The sequence below is a fragment of the Boeremia exigua genome (assembly GCF_020726555.1).
Source record: "Boeremia exigua strain MPI-SDFR-AT-0100 chromosome Unknown C7974scaffold_12, whole genome shotgun sequence".
Lineage (NCBI taxonomy): Eukaryota > Fungi > Ascomycota > Dothideomycetes > Pleosporales > Didymellaceae > Boeremia > Boeremia exigua.
The window spans coordinates 1305526-1322934 of NW_025763529.1; the positions used below are offsets into that span (position 1 = coordinate 1305526).

At 55.5% G+C, this 17409-nt stretch overlaps 4 protein-coding genes across 4 annotated transcripts; 3 read left to right on the forward strand and 1 right to left on the reverse strand.

The window, feature by feature from the left end:
* Positions 1-642: 642 nt before the first annotated feature.
* C7974DRAFT_428220 (kinesin family protein-like protein) lies at positions 643-6461 on the forward strand. The gene is made up of 4 exons (XM_046144589.1): positions 643-822; positions 883-1385; positions 1435-5340; positions 5387-6461. The coding sequence occupies exons 1-4, from the start codon at positions 669-671 to the stop codon at positions 5969-5971; spliced, it is 5148 nt and encodes a 1715-aa protein (XP_045992923.1). The 5' UTR covers positions 643-668; the 3' UTR covers positions 5972-6461.
* A 191-nt stretch (positions 6462-6652) lies between these two features.
* C7974DRAFT_403632 (Adenylylsulfate kinase-domain-containing protein) lies at positions 6653-7917 on the forward strand. Its single transcript, XM_046142866.1, has 3 exons — positions 6653-6872; positions 6949-7201; positions 7274-7917. Exons 1-3 carry the CDS (start codon positions 6865-6867, stop codon positions 7634-7636), a joined length of 624 nt encoding a protein of 207 aa, XP_045992924.1. The 5' UTR covers positions 6653-6864; the 3' UTR covers positions 7637-7917.
* A 1649-nt stretch (positions 7918-9566) lies between these two features.
* Positions 9567-10752, reverse strand: C7974DRAFT_380143 (uncharacterized protein; the record flags this gene model as incomplete). The annotated part of the gene is made up of 3 exons (XM_046140499.1): positions 9567-9742; positions 9851-10455; positions 10706-10752. The coding sequence occupies 3 exons, from the start codon at positions 10750-10752 to the stop codon at positions 9567-9569; spliced, it is 828 nt and encodes a 275-aa protein (XP_045992925.1).
* Positions 10753-14491: 3739 nt separating this feature from the next.
* Positions 14492-16832, forward strand: C7974DRAFT_319902 (serine/threonine-protein kinase MAK; the record flags this gene model as incomplete). Its single annotated transcript, XM_046138729.1, has 2 exons — positions 14492-14644; positions 14700-16832. The coding sequence occupies 2 exons, from the start codon at positions 14492-14494 to the stop codon at positions 16830-16832; spliced, it is 2286 nt and encodes a 761-aa protein (XP_045992926.1).
* Positions 16833-17409: the final 577 nt, after the last annotated feature.

A 17409-nucleotide genomic window follows, 5' to 3' on the forward strand; every position in this document is an offset into this window, starting at 1 on the left:
CCCACGGTCAGCGCAGCTGCGGCGGGACAGTCGTGTACAGGCATGCACAGTGGTGCAGACACGTCGAGCCGCACACGCACCACGCCGGCAGCTGGTGGGTGAAGCGACGTTGCCCCAGGAAAGAAGCAAAGATGCGCGTGCAAAGGCCAGGGCGCGTGCTGCACAACGGCGACGGCGGCCAGGACGGTCATAGCGGGTGGTGCGCGGTGGGCAGCATCACGAAGCGTGGGTGTGGCTTATTCGAGATGCCCTAAGCGCGAAATTGGCCCTGCATGAGACAGGGAAGGTGCGCCTGAAAGAGTCGGTGCAGGTGCCTTCCCCTGGGAGACTACATGCCGCCATGGCCAGGGGTGCAATTGGATCTGGTGCGCGGCGCTGGTTCGAGAAATAATTCTGGCTCCCAGCCTCGATTGCTCGTTCTTCCCGCGCTCTTCTTGTGCTGAAGCTCGTGCGTCACTGTCGACTGCAGTTGAGTTGCGCGTTGCTGCACCGCCTGGGACCATTGCGCGCCCCTTCACCTGTCCCATGCGACCGCGAGCTGTCTGGCCCCACCGTGACCCTGCGACCGGCGCTGCTGCACCTGCCCCTGTCGCCACGCAACCGCGCCGCCGCTGTGTTGCACCGCAACACCACGCCCGCCCCCGACGACCGGCGCTGCCGTGGCCGCAATGGAGTCGCCGCCCACGTCGCCCGCCGCCCGCGGCAAACGCCCGGCGAGCGCCATGATCCGCCCCAACCGCAGCTCGAGTCGCCTGAGCATGAGCAGCAAGATGGGCGGGAGCCGCGCCTCGGACGACGACACCAAGACGGCCGTCAAAGTCGGTATGTGGCCAGCGCCTCCCCCGAACCGCCGCCAGAGACACCGCTAACCAGCCACTACAGCCGTCCGCGTGCGCCCCCAACTGAAGCAGGAGGACCCGGGGTACGACCTCATCCCACAGCGCTTCCGCTCCGCCCGCTGCCACGTCACCTCGCCCTCGAGTCTCGCCGTCGATCCAGCTGCGGGCGGCCGCAAGGTCTTCGTCTTTGACCGCGTCTTCAGTGAGGACGTAGACCAGGAGGGCGTCTTCGAGTACGTGACCGAGAGCGTCAATTCTTTCATTGAGGGCTACAATGTGTCCATCCTGGCATACGGCCAGTCCGGCGCCGGCAAGTCCTACACCATGGGCACCACCGGGCCCAGCGACCAGAACAACCCGCAGGTCATGGGCATCATCCCCCGCGCAGCCGCACTGCTCTACGAAACCCTCGAGGGACCCAGCATTCGCCCGCCGGGATCAGGCATTCGCCCGCCCAACTCGCGTGTTTCGAGCATGGGCTCAGTCAACTTCTCCAGCAAGTCTTCCACCAAGAAGAACTGGCAGCTCACCGCGACCTACGTTGAGGTAAGCCCCACTCCACCAACCAAGAGACCGGCGGTGCTGACAAGTGCAGATCTACAACGAGCAGCTACGTGATCTCCTGCTCCCCGATACAGTGCCGCACGCCCAACGCCCTGAGGTGGCTATCCGTGAAGAGCCGGGGGGTCGAATCATACTCGCTGGTCTCACACAGGTCACCATCAACTCAGTAGACGATCTGTTGAACGCACTCAACTTTGGCTCTTCCATCCGCCAGACTGACGCGACCGCGCAAAATGCAAAATCCTCGCGCTCCCACGCTGTCTTCAGCTTGAACCTTGTCCAAAAGAAGACCTCGTCCACGCCCACCGCGAAACATGACAAGCGCCGATCCGTGCCTCTCGAAGCCATGTCCGGCTCAGGCGAGAGCCTGGTCACGATTGACAGCAAGCTGCACTTTGTGGATCTTGCGGGAAGCGAAAGGCTGAAGAACACACAAGCTTCTGGGGAAAGGGCAAGAGAGGGCATTTCCATCAACGCTGGATTAGCAAGCTTGGGCAAGGTCATTTCCCAGCTCTCCTCGCGTCACCACAATGCTCACATCTCTTATCGAGATTCGCGCCTCACACGACTGCTCCAGGATTCCTTGGGTGGCAACGCCATCACATACATGATTGCTTGCATAAACCCGGCAGAATTCCATCTCAGCGAATCGCTGAACACAGTACAGTATGCTCAGCGTGCTCGTGCGATCCAGATCAAGCCACAGATCCAGCAGATCCACGACGATAGCGACAAGCAGGCGACGATTGAGCGACTCAGAAATGAGGTTCAGTTCTTGAGGGACCAGATGAGGCTCTCCCAAAACACCAGCCGAACGAACCCGGATCCGAGCGAACGCGCCAGTCAACAGTACGAGCGCGAGATGGAACTCCAAAATCAGCTGCTCGATTTCCAGGAAAATTACACCGCTCTTAGTCTCCGTCACTCAAAGCTGATTGCCGAGATCTCTAGAGTAAGGGACGATGATGCTGCAGACACCCCCATACTCCGGGGCACTGTTGGTGATACTGCGCTCGAGCGTCTGAAGAGGTCCAATTCTTTCGCAGACGCCGTTGAAGATGTAGTTTTGGAGTACGAAAAGACGATCCAAGCATTAGAATCCTCTCTTTCGAACACGCGAACCTCTATGTCTGGACAAGAAAGCGAACTCCTAGAGCGAGAGGCTCGCATCTCGCTGCTCGAAAGCCACAATCACCAGCTGCAGTCCCGTATGCAGAAGGCCATGGAACGTGATGCTAGCAACGAGGAATACGTCAAATCACTCGAGCGACAGATTGACAACTCTGTCACCGGTGTAGAGAGGACTGACACCACTATCACGGACCTGCGCGATAAGTTACAGAAGGCCAGAGAGAACGAGTCTAGCTGCGAGGATTACATATCTACCTTGGAAGAGCGCCTTGCTGAGAATGAGCAAGAAGTGGAAGTCATGACTCGTGAGATCGAGCGCCTTAAGCACGTCGTCGAGAGGCAGCGGAGCATTGGCAAGCTGGATAATCTTCTGTACGAGCTTGATACCGTCCGCCAACTGGACGCCAAACCAGAGGAAGTCTCGACGAACGGTCACAGCAGAGGCCCCAGCGACCCCTTCATCGAGAAGCGAGTGTCTGGTGGTGGACAATTCACCCTTGAAGGTGCTCGTCACTTCAGCTCTACGGTGGATGCCATTGCCGAGGAAGACGATTCCGAACGCCCTACTACAGCAGGAGCCACAAGCGGCAAGAGCGAGTTGGCAGTTCAGGAGGATGGCCGCTCGATTCGAAGTATCTCGGTCCAAGGCCTTGCTGCAGATGGCGGCCTGGAAGAGCCGTCAAGCCCTGCACAATCCAGGTTCGTTCATGACAAGCTCGACTCTGTCACGCAAGAGCTTTTCGATCTCCGAGTCGAACATGAGGGAACATTGCAAGATTACGAGAAGCTCGCGAGCAAATATCAAGAAGCCCTACGTACCCTGGCTTCCCTTCAAGATACCGTAGACGAAGCGCGCCATGGATCCTCCCGTTCGTCAACTTTTTTAGGCAACGTCGCAACCAACGACCTCAACAAGGAGCTCGAACAGTCTTTGTCGTCGCGTGCATTGTCCTCGGAGTTATTGTCAGCAGAGTCTGGCAACGATACTACGCCTGAGGATGCCACTGAGGCTGACGTTCGCCGGCCGTCGATCGCTTCCACTGACAGTGGAACCTCCGTTCCTAAAGCACTGCTTGTCCAGGAGCTGCAGGCATTGAAGTTACTTCATGGCGAGAAGGAAGAGCGTGTCGCTGAGCTCAAGCGGGATTACTCGGACCTGCAAGAGCAGCACCAGGACGCATTGGATTATGTTGAGGAGCTGAAATCCGAAGTGACCAGGGCTCATTTGACTGCGCGCCCCAGCTCTCCGTCAGTCCACATGATCCGCCGCAAGTCAAGTCAAGCATTGCTTTCAAACGACCGCTCTAACCGTGCTGTCAATTCTCTCCGCAATCTGGCATTGGACAAGCTCGATGAAGAACCTGGCCTTGCTTTCGAGAACAACCTGAGTACAATCCTGTCAGAACTCAACACCAGATCTGAGAGGGTTCAAGAGCTCGAGTCTGAAGTTGCCTCAGTACGAAAGGAGATGGAGGGTAAGATGACCCTGATCAGTGGCTTGACGAAGGAGAGGTCCAGCCTCAAGGCCTCCACCCCCCTGGACATATCTATCGTTGCTACCATGCAAGATCAGATCAAGCAAAACGAAGAGCAGATGCAAGAATTAAAGAATCTGCATGCCCAGCGAGAGTCTGCCTTGCGGGAGCAGGTGGCCCTCCTCACGGCCTCGGCAAGATCGCCGGAGTCTTCGAGCGAAGCGCCGTCTTCTCGCGAACTACCTGACGCTGCTGAGGGTGATGCTGTTGCGACCGACAATGAGACGCGTCATCGACAGCTGATCAGCCTATCTAATGAGGCTGCCCAATGGCAATCAAAGCACCTTGAGGCGATCGAAGCCACCAAAGCGTCCGAAAAGCAACATCTTAGCACCGTTCGAGAATTAGAGTCTGCCATGGAACAGCTCCAGGCAAATCACACTGCTCGACTGACCGAGTTAGAAGATGCCAAGGGTGTTGAAGCATCGGCTGCACTCGAACAAGAGCGGACTAGGCATGCAGAGCTTGTGGCTGCTTTGCAGAACCAGGTTGACGAGCACAAAGCGACCGCAGGTAGTAATGCAGCCCGTCTAGCTGAGCTCGAACATTCGCATGCGAACATCATCAAGCAGGTGGAGGAAGACTCCGAGGCTAGGGCATTGACTGAGAAAGAGCTCGATACTCACAAGTCCCTCGTTGCCAACCTTGAGCATCAGATTGAGGAGCACAAGTCTGCCATTGAGTACCACCAGCAGGGCATGGACTCCTTGCAAAAGTCTCATGCAGCCGAGCTCGAGAAGTTGACCTCCGAGCTCACAACTCACCAAGAGTCGAACACTATACTCCAAACCGATCTGTCCAAAGCCAAAAACGATTTGGAGACCCTTCTGCGGGGTGTCGCTAGCGCTTTGAATCAAGAAGTCGAGGTTGATCAAGTGCAGTCACAAGTTGAGGCTTTAGTCGAGGCCCGTAAATCGCTCACAGCACGCATGGACCAAGCTCTTGATGATCTCGAGGCAGCTAAAGTCGAGTTGTTAGAGTCGAAGACGATGACTCAAACTCTGAGGGACAACATGAAGGAGTTCGAGACCCTTAACGCCGAGACCATCAAGGAGCTCGAGCGTGTCAGTGACAAAGAACGCAAGAGCTCCCGTTTGGTTCAAGAGTTGGAGGATCAACTCAATCAAAACTGGGATCAGCATGAAGCTGCCAACAATCGTCTGTCTGCTCTTCAGACAGAGCGCAGTCGTGAGTTTCAGGATGTTGTGGTCCATCGCGAACAACTTGAAAAGGATCTTGAGGATTCTCGGGCCAAGATTGTCCTCCTTGAAGTAAGTTTTTCTCTTCATGACGTGGATCGCAACTAACAGTCTACAGTCGCAAGTCGCAGCCAAGCGAAACTCTGCTCGAATGTCCATGGATCCTCGTGAAGATCTGCAGAGATCCGACTCTAACAACTCTAACGGTCGTAAGAGCTTGAACATGTCTCTACCCTCCCCACCTCCGGCCATCCCGCTGCCTCCTCTTCCGCCCAACAGTCCTCCTCCCCATCAAACACACGCTCCCTCCCCGCCGTCCTCGCGTCACCAGAGTAAGGACATCGCACATGCTCAGCTGGTGGAGGATCAAGAAGCTCGGATCCGCACTATTGAAAAGCACTTGTTTGCCGAGAAGCAGCTGACAGCTACTCTCGAAGACGCACTGACCGACCTTGAATCGTCCAGTCAAAAGACCAAGGGCGATTTGGATCAGTACAGGAAGAAGTGTGCTAGCCTAGAGGAAGAGATTAACGCCATGCGCAAAGAGCGGGTCGCTACACGACACTCTCTCCAGGCTGTCGAAGAAGAGCGCAACGCTCGTCTACGCGTTGAGGCAGAGCGCGCACACCTTGAGGCTCGTATGGCTGCCCTCAACGACGCCAACAAGAAGAATAAGAAGAAGGGCACCTTGAACTGCTTCTAAGCTCGTTGAGGTTGCAGCACAGTTCATGTCGTATATTTTCACTTTGCTGCGCATTGGTATATGGCGTTTCATACCCTGATACACTTTTTTTCCGTCACCATGTCGACTTAGTTTTGAGATGGATGACATGTTCTGGATGCTTCTTTCCAATTGGGTCTTCTACTTTGCCCAACTTCTCCCTTGGGGTCATGTAAGAGTCAAACATACTCGCCACATACCCCCTCTTCAAGTACTTTTTTGTTCCATTATTTTGCATTTGCATTTTTGCGCGTCTGCGTACCCCATACCCCATACCCGCTTTACTTCTTAATGTATACAATGTTTGGTGGGAGGAGATAGTCCGGATACGACATAATTCGTGGAGGAGGGACAGACTTGACATATGCTCTAATCTTTTCGAAGGCATTGATGAAGTACACGACGGCATGGCACTGCTCTAGTAGCACGGTCACATGACGATAGCATTTGAAGAATCGATTTTGTTTACACCTATATTGCATCCACTTTGAGTCGCTTTATGAGGCTGTTGGGCCTGGTTGACAGCTCACAGCACTGGTGGCAATTCGTCTTTGTGATATCTGTCATGTGTACATACTCGTTCAACCGCGTTTGTTTGTCAGAGCCGCACGAAGAAGTTTGGCTGTACGCGGTGCGACTTTTCCACATACTGTCGGGCGAGAGACGAAAAGGTACGGGCTGTCGCATCACCGGCGATCAATGGCGGGTCGGCGCGGGCACGTCATCTGCACTAGAGACCGAGAATTTGGGTACGCATGCAATCAGCGTGATCAGGACTGGCATTGACTAAAAGCTCAAAGCTCCTTTGCATTCTGTCTTGTTCAATCTACTTTCAACATCTTCCCCGTTAATTTCCCAACCGTAAGCTCAGCAAAATGGCGACGTGAGTACCCCGCCAAACCCCCACCATTTCATGCTTCGGCCCAAAACGGAAGTAGAAATATACTGAACGCCAACAGCAACATCACCTGGCACCCTTCGCTCTCGCGCGCTGAGCGCAACACACTCCGCAAGCAGCCTGGCTTCACCATCTGGTTCACCGGTCTCTCTGCGTCTGGAAAGTCGACCATTGCCACAGCGCTCGAGCAGCACCTGCTGCACCTGGGCTTCGCATCCTACCGTCTCGACGGCGACAACGTGCGCTTCGGCCTGAACAAGGACCTCGGCTTCAGCGAGAAGGACAGGAACGAGAACATCAGGCGCATCGCGGAGGTGAGTTCCCGCCCACAGCAGCACCTCTCACACCAAAGCCAGTCAAAGCGCACCCACTAATCCCGTCCCCAGGTCGCAAAGCTCTTCGCCGACTCCTCGACCATCGCCATCACCTCCTTCATCTCGCCCTTCGCGGCGGACCGCGCCACCGCACGCGCCCTGCACGCCGAAGTCAAGGGCGACGACGCGCCGCTCGAGTTCATCGAGGTCTTCGTCGACCTGCCGCTCGAAGTCGCCGAGGCGCGCGACCCCAAGGGCCTGTACAAGCTGGCGCGCGCAGGCAAGATCCCGGAGTTCACGGGTATCAGCAGCCCCTACGAGGCGCCCGAGAACCCGGAGATTTACATCCGGAGCGACCAGAAGAGCGTCGAGGAGGCGGTGGCTGAGATTACACAGTACCTGGAGAAGAAGGGGTTGTTGAAGCTGGCGCAGTAGGGGAGGTGGGTACTGGCCGGTGTTGTTTAGATGAATGATGATTTATGAAGTGTTGGGCGTGGAAACGCTGCAAGCACGATACACTAAACTTGTTTGCCAAAGTGAGGCCAAATGTGTTCAAACCTTGATGAGTTGGCGCCTATAAGTGACCTCCAACTGCTTGCTGTGACAATGTAGTTGACAGTGATTATTTTCATGCATTCGCGATGGGTAGACGTCTGAAATGACCATCATGTGGATACAGGCAGTTTAATTATGCGAATGAAGTTACCATGCAAAGGATAACTGCAAGTCAAATCTCACAGTCGAGGTTTGGGTGACCATCTTGCTGCTGCTGGAAGCTGCGTTACGTAAGCGTCCGCGGCGAAATGAACGGCCCGCTTCTTGCTCAAGCCCAAATTTTCGGCAGCTGCAACCAACGCTCACCACAACCACCAACACGAACACAACGCGCTTTGCATGCGCGCGTTCTTGTTGGTTGGTTCTCACTAACGCAGCCATGCGTTCTCGACTGTAGTACATGGTAAGCTACTCCCTCCAGTTGCGCCCGCAGAAGATTTCCAAACACGAACAATCCAATTCCTATCAATCATGAAGGACTACCATTTATACAATTTTACCATGATGCACACAGCACAGCGCTACTTTTGCTCATATTTACGCATCTGATCAACCAACTAACTGTGTCTCAGCTTCTTGTTGCTTTTAGACTCCCCGCAGCGCAGTTCGCATCTCTCTTTTAAAAGGTACGACTTCCCCACTTCGCAATCCCCCTCCACAACCCTAAGCATAGTGATGATACTGTGACTCGGAAAGGCATTCCTCGACCTGAATATACAATGTCGATCTTATCACGCAATTAAGTTTCAGCCTTGTCTGATTATGCTCAAATTCACCGTTTTATAACATCCGATTTGAGACTCGAAGCTGACATGTTCTCTTCAGGTACATACTCCCTATCGGACTCCAAGTCCCTTCTCGAACCCATATTCCTTTCCTGATGAGACCACCGATGCGTCGGGCGGACAGATCGTACTCTTTGACCGGCATCCGTAAAAAGCAGGCGTACAAACCTGTGGGTGTCGGAAGGAGAAGTACTTGTTGACACAGCATCACTGATTACATTGCACATGACCCTGTGCTTATATTGCGAGACGCTCCGCTGCGAAACATCTGCTAACGTCCATCTCGCAGGTATGACACTCTTGTTTTCTTCCACGGTCCATCATTTATATGATGATTATTTGATATTCACACTGTGTGACGCGGCGGCTTCGTAACGGTTGCCGTCGCCCTGATCACTTAAACAAATCTGATTTAATGAGGTATGTCACACTCGTCATTTTCGAAGACAACGCCGGCTAACACAATCCAGACTGAAACATTTGATGGACTTTTATCTTTCATTCGACAGAATGACGAGTCTTTTCGTTCGAGCTTACGCTGACGACATGACCCCAGGGAACTTTTACGATCACCCACGTGACATGCTGTACCATTTGTAAGTCAATTCTACACGCCTGCTCCCTTCGCCCACCTACATGAGGAAGACAATGTACTGCTGTATATCTTCTGCATACCCCTTGAAGAACATCACATCACTTTGGAGACCTGACACCCGAATCATCCAATTCTTGTCAACATGCCCTTTTCATGACCGGCTTGCTGACTTCTATCAGATGACTCCACAGTGATTACGCATACACGAGTGGGACCGTCGAGCTTTGTTGTAGTGTATATAGTCAATGAATTGCTTCGAGTTTTACCATCTAAACCTTTTCGATCAAGTGTACATGAACGTGTCAATCATCACCGCTTCAATCCTTGCCCCACCTGCATTGCTGTCACCAGCCTCCTCCACCGCACTATCACTTACCCACCTGCCTTTGTTTGTTGTTCCCCACTGCGGCTCCTCAACGCTCGACAGCGCTCAGTGGGGCACCTCGGGAGAGCTAGCGCACTCGACTTCACAAGAGCGGTCAACCAGCACAGCACGACGACGCATGAACGGGCGTTTCCCAACCTCTCCCTCGGGCACTGCGCTGCATGCGCGCCCACCGCTCTCTGCTGCCCGTCTCTGACCGGAGCCTAGCAAACTAGCAATACCTAGCAATAGGTACCTAGCAATACCTAGATACCCAGCATCCCATACCATACCAGCCGGTCAGCGTCCAAGCAGCGCAGCCAGCACCGAGAAAGCGGTAAGCCACGCACATCCCCCGGCGATCGATCTCAGCCACGCACAGGCACAGACAAGGGCGTCTGGTCGGCGCACATCACAACAAACACAGCGCACCGCGATCCGCGCGGCGTGCGACCAGCGCGGCCTGCGAGCACCGCGCTTGCGCCGGCTCCACGTCGCCACGAGCACGAGCGCGCGCGCATCACAGTGTCCGTGACGTGGTGCAGTGGGGGTGCGTGAACTGGCACCCGGAGCGCGGCGGCGCCGGGTGGGACTGCCAACGGAGCGCGCTGCGGGTGCTCTGGAGTGGGACGAGGGCTGGCAGGAGACGAGGGGGGGGGTTCGCGGCGGTGAGGCGACGCGGCGGGATGCGCACAGCACAGCACAGTCGGTAGGCAGGAATCGATAGCACGGTGGGGTCGGAGGCGAGGTTTGCTTTTCGGTCGCTTGCGATGCGAACCAGAGCCGCGGTGGAGCTGGAGCGACGCACGCCGTGCAGAGCAGTGCAGTGGCTAGGTATCGCTCGGGGCCTGCGGCGATGCGGCGTATTGTCTTGCCAGCGGCCGGGGCTCGCCGTGCTGCAGTCGCTGGTGGGCGGCGGGCTTCGTGTGCGGGGACGACAGGTGCTGAGGGCCGTCTGCATTAGGCCCATGTACGATCTATCGATACGTGATGTGTACTCCGCATAGGGGTTTTTGCGTATTGCCGTGTGTGACGAGCTGACGCGGGGGAGCTGAGAATGGGCGCATTGCCAGATGCAAGGTCAAGATGCAGTAAGCGCCAGCGTCGGTCCGCTCCAGCACTTTGTCTCCGCTGCTTTGGTGCTCATGCCTGTGTTTAGGTACGGGTAATACTGCTGACGGCGTGCTGTATCAATTCGGACATACCGGTTTGGATGCAAGGCTGGGTAGATGTGGGTGAGGCTGACGTGCATGTTGGTAATTGATGAGCAAGCAGTCATCCAGGTCTTCCATTGCTGATGTGGACGTCGATAGTGGAGTACCTGCCTGTCACAAATACAGGTGAAGTGGATCATGAAGGGGGAGCAAGTCATTCGCTGCCAGCATGGAGCCAGATGCGTCAGGAATAAGTATTGAAATTATCTATCCTGGCCAATTAGAGTCACATACGGCTAATTTGCTGTTGTGCGGACGTATCACAAACAAGACGAGCATCTAAAAGCAACGCGCGCGGGTGGTGCTACTGCGCCACGGTGTATATAACCGTTATCGGCAGAGCGGATAGCTCGAACGACAACTGTCATGCACCGTGGTCGCACAAAAGCTACCTACTTGCTTTTGCCTTACCGCCCTTGTGCCCAGTACCGCTAAGAATATCGACTTCTGCTCGAGCTTGCTCCGCCGCTGAGGCTGTGTGACTATCTCTTGAGACGCGAGGACGCTACTGTTGGTGCTTGGCTTTGATAACTTGGGGTGTGCAAGGCAGCCTTCGAGTCCGAGGCCGAACCTTGCGCCGTCCCGTTGTTGTAGGCGCGTGACCGACAAGGGACTACTGAGGGTGTGTCGTGTCTGTTTTTCTAAAGGGTGACAGCACTGGTCCAGATCGTGGCGCGTGGCTCGGTCATCTGTGCGTCTTGTGAAGCCACGGAAATTGCGGTTGGTGGAGGAGAAACGTGATCGTCATGTGCAAAGGCCAGCCTACGACATCAAGCAAGGATGCAAAACAAGATTGGGAGAGACCATGTTACCGCGTAACTTCCTCTTCAAACGCGGGTGGTGATTTGCGCAGCAACTCAGGGCAATGTTGGGACCAAGGGAGTGCTTTGACTGGATGAATTGGCCATGATAGGCCCGTTGGGCGGGTATCGGTGCCCGACCTGGCTATATGCACCGGGACGGTTGGGAGGTTGGCAGATCCGGGGTCGTGCTTGATATCGAGCGTTCAGAGGTCGTTCTGTGGGACATCGACGTTGCACGGTGACAGGAGTCAACCTTTGTGGAGCCGTATCTCCGATGGTTTCGCAAGAAGCGTCAAGTTCACCATGTTAGCACCGAGGATGCTGCGACAGCCGATCTCCACTGCAAACTCCGAGATGATTTGAGTACTTTCAGGGCTTACATACCTGTGCGCTTCCGTGGGTGTCGTGACAGTGGGCCGGCAATCAATTTAGATGGTCTGTGACGGGGTTCCAACGCGGGAGAAACCTTCTGGAAGATGAGTGGCATCAGGGGATCAATTAGGTAAACCTTTAATTGAATAGTTCACCCGACATTATAGCAGACGCCTGTCGCTGGCTGTATGGGCTTGATCAATGGAACGTCGGCATCTCGGAGTCTTCCGCAAAGGTCTGATGGTGACAGCGGAAGGCGGACGGCCCATCACACGGCATCACTTGCGCCCGGCAGAGCACAATTCGGCGCGCCTGGCGAGGTGGATTTGCAAAAACTCTGCTCGCCGTGCGCGGTCCGTTTGGGGCACTATGTTGACAGTGTTTTTGGAGCAACTTTGCCGTATGGACAGATGCTCGATGCTGCTGCGGTATAGAGTTGGCCCTTGAGCTTGCTATCGTTTCGTCGATCGCGGCGTGGTAACACGGCACGTCAGGCTCTCCACTCCCCGTTTGCCCTGCATCTTCAGCCGACTTTCAGCCCAGCATGACGACAACGGCGTCGTCCGCTCAAGGATTCCTAGCGATCAAACAAACCCCATGATCATGGTGTTGGACGGGTGAACTTCTGTATGCCCATGATGGACACATCGGCGGCGGTCGCAATATCCCATCTCCCCACTCCATGATCCAAGCTCTGGCAGAATGCACGTCGCTCTCTCACCAGGCCGTTCCGGGATGCCGCGGGTGCGCTAGAAGCACGCCGCGACAGCGAAACCACGTTGACGGTGCCGATAAAGCCTCTTCGCCAATAGTTGACGGCGCTAGAGGTGACGGCCAATGGGGTAAGGCTGCAGGATGCTCAGGAACCTGCCTCAAAACAGGGCCTAGTGGCTGTCGGTGCAAGTCAGGAAACGGAAAAGGGGCCGGCAGCGTGACGAAACGTGGTTGCCCCAGCGAAATGACAGCCTGACCTTCATGCGCATGCCCGACAGAGGCCAATCGTGGGGGGTTACGACGGCCAGGTTCTGCTTCGGCGCACAAGAACAAACACAGGCAAGGCGAGCCGCGTGCTATCCTGGTGGCAGGGCGCGCGATCTGCTGGCGGCGCGGGTCGTGAGCTGGGGGTGAGGCTATGTTTCGTGCGGTGAGCGAGAGTCGTGGGCGTACATAAGACGTGTGCGTGCTAATGCATATGCTGGAGTGGATAATTTTGGCTGCATCGGCGACGAGGAACGTCACGTGCTGACACATAAATGTCGAGAGAATTAAGCAGCCCGCACAGCTGCCCAACCTATGAGGATCGTGACAATGTTGCAAAAGGGGGCGGCCCGCCGCGTAGGGGGCCAATGGTCGCCGCGCGCAGAGCCTAGGAGGTATGCGTGCTGGCGTCGGACGCGTTCGATTTGGCACTCGAAAGCGCCTTGCCGAAACGAGCACCGAGTGAACCGAGCGCCCCTGCAACTTTCATCGCGCCTTCCCTTACACGCCCGAGCCTGTTGACAGTCAGCCCCCGTCTCAAGACGGTCCTGCTCTCATTTCGCGCGATTCAATCTGCTGGCCGCCACACTTGCATCTTGCTCTGCCAGAATCACCAAAACACTGTTGTGCCCTCGCCATGCTTCTGCACTTCACCGCTCACCCTGCCCTTGCCGCCACTTACCAGTGTTTCGCTCGCTAGCCGTCCGCGTCAACCCACTTCATCTGGGCCGCGAAGAACTGGCTGCCAGCGCACGCATCTGCGACCGCCTTCACCACAGCAACAGACCGGCTCCTGGCCTTGAACCGGGCTTTGCCTGACTGGGTGCTCTGATCTTCATTATTACGCCTCGCAACGCTCCCCGAGCGCCCCTTCCACCCTAATTTCCCGTCTGGCCTAGCTCGACGATTCGTGCAAAGGCCCATTTTCGCACCCTTCCTGTCTCTCATTAAAAAGAACGGTCCATCAATCACAGAAGGCTCCCGCTGCCGGCGCATTTCTGCTCGTGTTGTCACCTCCCGTCAATCACGCCTGTCTCGCGTTAGCCCGCCTCGCCGTCAACCACCCCGATCGCAACCACTGGACCAGGCCACCCTTTCATGAGCTTCACTCGTCGGCCAAATCCACTTCCCTCTAGCCCCCGAAGCTTTGATCAACCCAACCTTCCCTGACTGATCACGAAGCCATTTGCGCTATGGTCACAAAGTCATACCTGATCAAGCTCACTAGAACATCCTAACTCACGGAATACTACCCGCCTACCGTGGTCCCGGGCGTGTCTCCACAGCCCTTTTCCAACCGTCGTCCCTCATTTCTTCGACATTCCCGCACCTGCATCACCTGGACCCTTACACCTGCTGCTGTTGCCCTCCAAACCCTCTGATACGCACTGGACTCCCCCTCCCCCTCCATCGAAACTCGACCTCGACCCAAGTCGACCACCTTAAGCCACCACCGATACTACGACCCTCTGCATGAGATGAACTAGACCATATCGATCGATCCAGTCAACCATTCCAGGACTACCCTTTGGTGAGCTCATCAGTTGTCTTCACAAAGCATCTGTCTAACGCGTCACAGTCCTGTGTATCACAGAATCGTTGAACGACTCACAGCACATTCACAATGCACGCAGAGTCGCGAGAACTACCCCATGGGTGGGCCTCTCTCGAGGAGAGGTATGAAGTGATGAAAGAGATTGGTGACGGTAGCTTTGGCAGCGTTGCTCTCGCACGCGTCCGAACTGCCGGCGCTCACATCGCACGTCGAGGCACATTGGTAAGTGCTGCATTGCGCATGCAATCCATGTTGACAGCCAACTGACGCGTCAAAGGTCGCGATCAAAACAATGAAGAAGACCTTCGACTCTTTCTCAAGCTGTCTGGAACTGCGAGAAGTCATCTTCCTCAGATCACTCCCTCCGCACCCTCACCTAGTGCCTGCTCTTGACATATTCCTGGACCCCTACAGCAGACGACTTCACATTGCCATGGAGTACATGGATGGTAACCTCTACCAGCTGATGAAGGCGAGGGACCACAAGCCGCTAGATGCCTCAAGTGTACAGAGCATCCTTTTCCAGATTCTCGCTGGTCTCGAGCACATCCACGCCCGCGAGTTCTTCCATCGCGACATCAAGCCGGAGAACATCCTCGTCTCGACATCGCAACAGAACGACTCGTCGCATCCTTTCCGACGATACTCAGCAATGATGACTCCTCCATCGACACCTCCGGCATACACCATCAAGATTGCCGATTTTGGACTCGCAAGAGAGACACACTCCAAGCTCCCCTACACAACATACGTATCGACACGATGGTACCGTGCACCCGAAGTCCTTCTACGCGCCGGTGAGTACTCGGCTCCTGTCGACATCTGGGCAGTTGGTGCTATGGCAGTTGAGATCGCAACCCTGAAGCCGCTTTTCCCTGGTGGTAACGAGGTGGATCAAGTCTGGAGAGTATGCGAGATCATGGGCAGCCCAGGCGGCTGGGTCAACAAGCACGGACAACCTGTCGGCGGCGGTGAATGGAAGGATGGTGTCAGACTTGCGCAGAAGCTGGGCTTCTCGTTCCCCAAGATGGCTCCGCACTCGATCGACACAATCCTGCAGACACCGCAGTGGCCTGCCAGTCTGGCGAAATTCGTCACATGGTGTCTGCTATGGGACCCGAAGAACAGGCCGACGTCAACCCAGGCTCTCGCCCACGAGTACTTTCAGAACGCCGTCGACCCTCTCCGTCTCAAGTCATCGTCTTCGCGCCTGCTAGGTCGCAAGCAGTCAGACTTGTCGACCAAAGACTCCCCCGACGCCTCTCCCAGCATCACATCAAAGACTTCGTCGTGGCTGCGTCGATCCCTGGTTGCTCGCGAGAGTGCCCCGGCAGTTCCTCAGCACGTCACCCCGGTGCAGCAGATGTCACCTCGCCCATCACCGCAGCCCAACACAAGCGAGCCCAGCGGATCGATCAAGCAACGCCCAAATCCAGCTAAACGAGCTACGTGGACAAATGGAGTGCCCAACAACGGTGCTCCCATTCCCATCTTGCCTTCGATTCGGCCCGTGTCCCCTTTACACGCAGAAGTCAATGCCCAAGCAAGTGTACGCGCCGCCGATAAAGAGGGAAAAGTTAAGATTGGACGCCAGCTATCACTCGCGTCGCATGGCAACCACTACGCAGACGCTCATCGCCAGGAAGCAGAGCGAGCATTGGAGGGTAAGTCAGGACTGGCGTCTCCGGCAAGCGGCCACAAGGAGAGCTTCTTTTCACACCTCCGCAAACGTGCACGACGCCTATCGGGACGCTATCCAACCCCCATGTCGCCTAACTCAGACGATGTCGAGGCCAACGTGGGCTGTGCACCATGGGCCGGCTCTGCTAGGTCATCCTTGGTCGTTGACCAACCACTCCCCGCAGGTCCGACCTCGAATCATGACTATTCTGAGTTGGACAAGGCCCTCGAGCACGTGAGGTGTACCGTCGAGAACAACGCGGCAAAGCAGCGAGTTGCACCTAATCCGGTACTTAAGAGGCACCACTCCGTGCCCCATCATGCTGAGCCCATCTCCAGCAGGACCAGGCGCGCGGTGCAAAGCAAGTCGAACCCTTCGAACCCTCCCAACAAGTACGAAACCCCCAACGAGGAGGAAGAGCTTCTCAGTGAAGTGCTCGCTTCTGCCCACACGGCCGTGAAGAAGATGGACAACCCGCAGAAGACACCACACCACGCCCACTCTCACACTGAGCCTACGGCGTCTTATCTGACTCCATCGCCTTCCGCCAATCGCAACAGTGCGTTCAACCAGAACAACCATGTTACACCTAGTAAGCCCATGGACATCTCCAAACCTCAACCAACTCACAACGACAACGTCGCGAAATGGCCCACACCGCCGGACGATTCTGACTGGGCTAGCAATGTAGCAGCGAGCCTGATGGCAACGCAATCGCTCTACCGGTAGTTCCTCCGACTTGCAAATCTTTCGCTTCGTTCTCAACCCCTTGGATCACATATCAAGTGTAATTAACGGCCTACATTCCATCGCTTGCATTTGCTTGCGTCAGTCACCACTCTCCTCGGTTACGACCGCACGACATTGAGCTTCGGTCGCCGTCTGGAACGGTGCACAACAGGCCAAAAAGTGGCGGCACCTCCGCCACAGGGCAGCTTTCCACATCTCGCAGAATTGCCTCATCTCACTCTTAGCACAACCGTTGTGTACACCATTACATCTGTTTATATCGGATACTATACCTTGGCGGCATTTCTGATTTCATCTAGCGAGGACATTATCGTATCATACCGGCATAAAATCGTCGTTTTCTCAGTTTTGGTTAGGGGTAATTTTGGGATCCCGACACTCACTTCTACACCCTGTTTTACCTGGGCAACATTTTCGTCAAAGATACCTCGCTAGACCGTTCAGCGCATATTCTCCTTGTCAGCTTCATTTCGTTGTTCCTGGCGGATACCCACTTTGCATTTGGCGACTACATCAAAACTGTCGCCCCCGCAATCTCCATTTTTGTTTTTGGGTA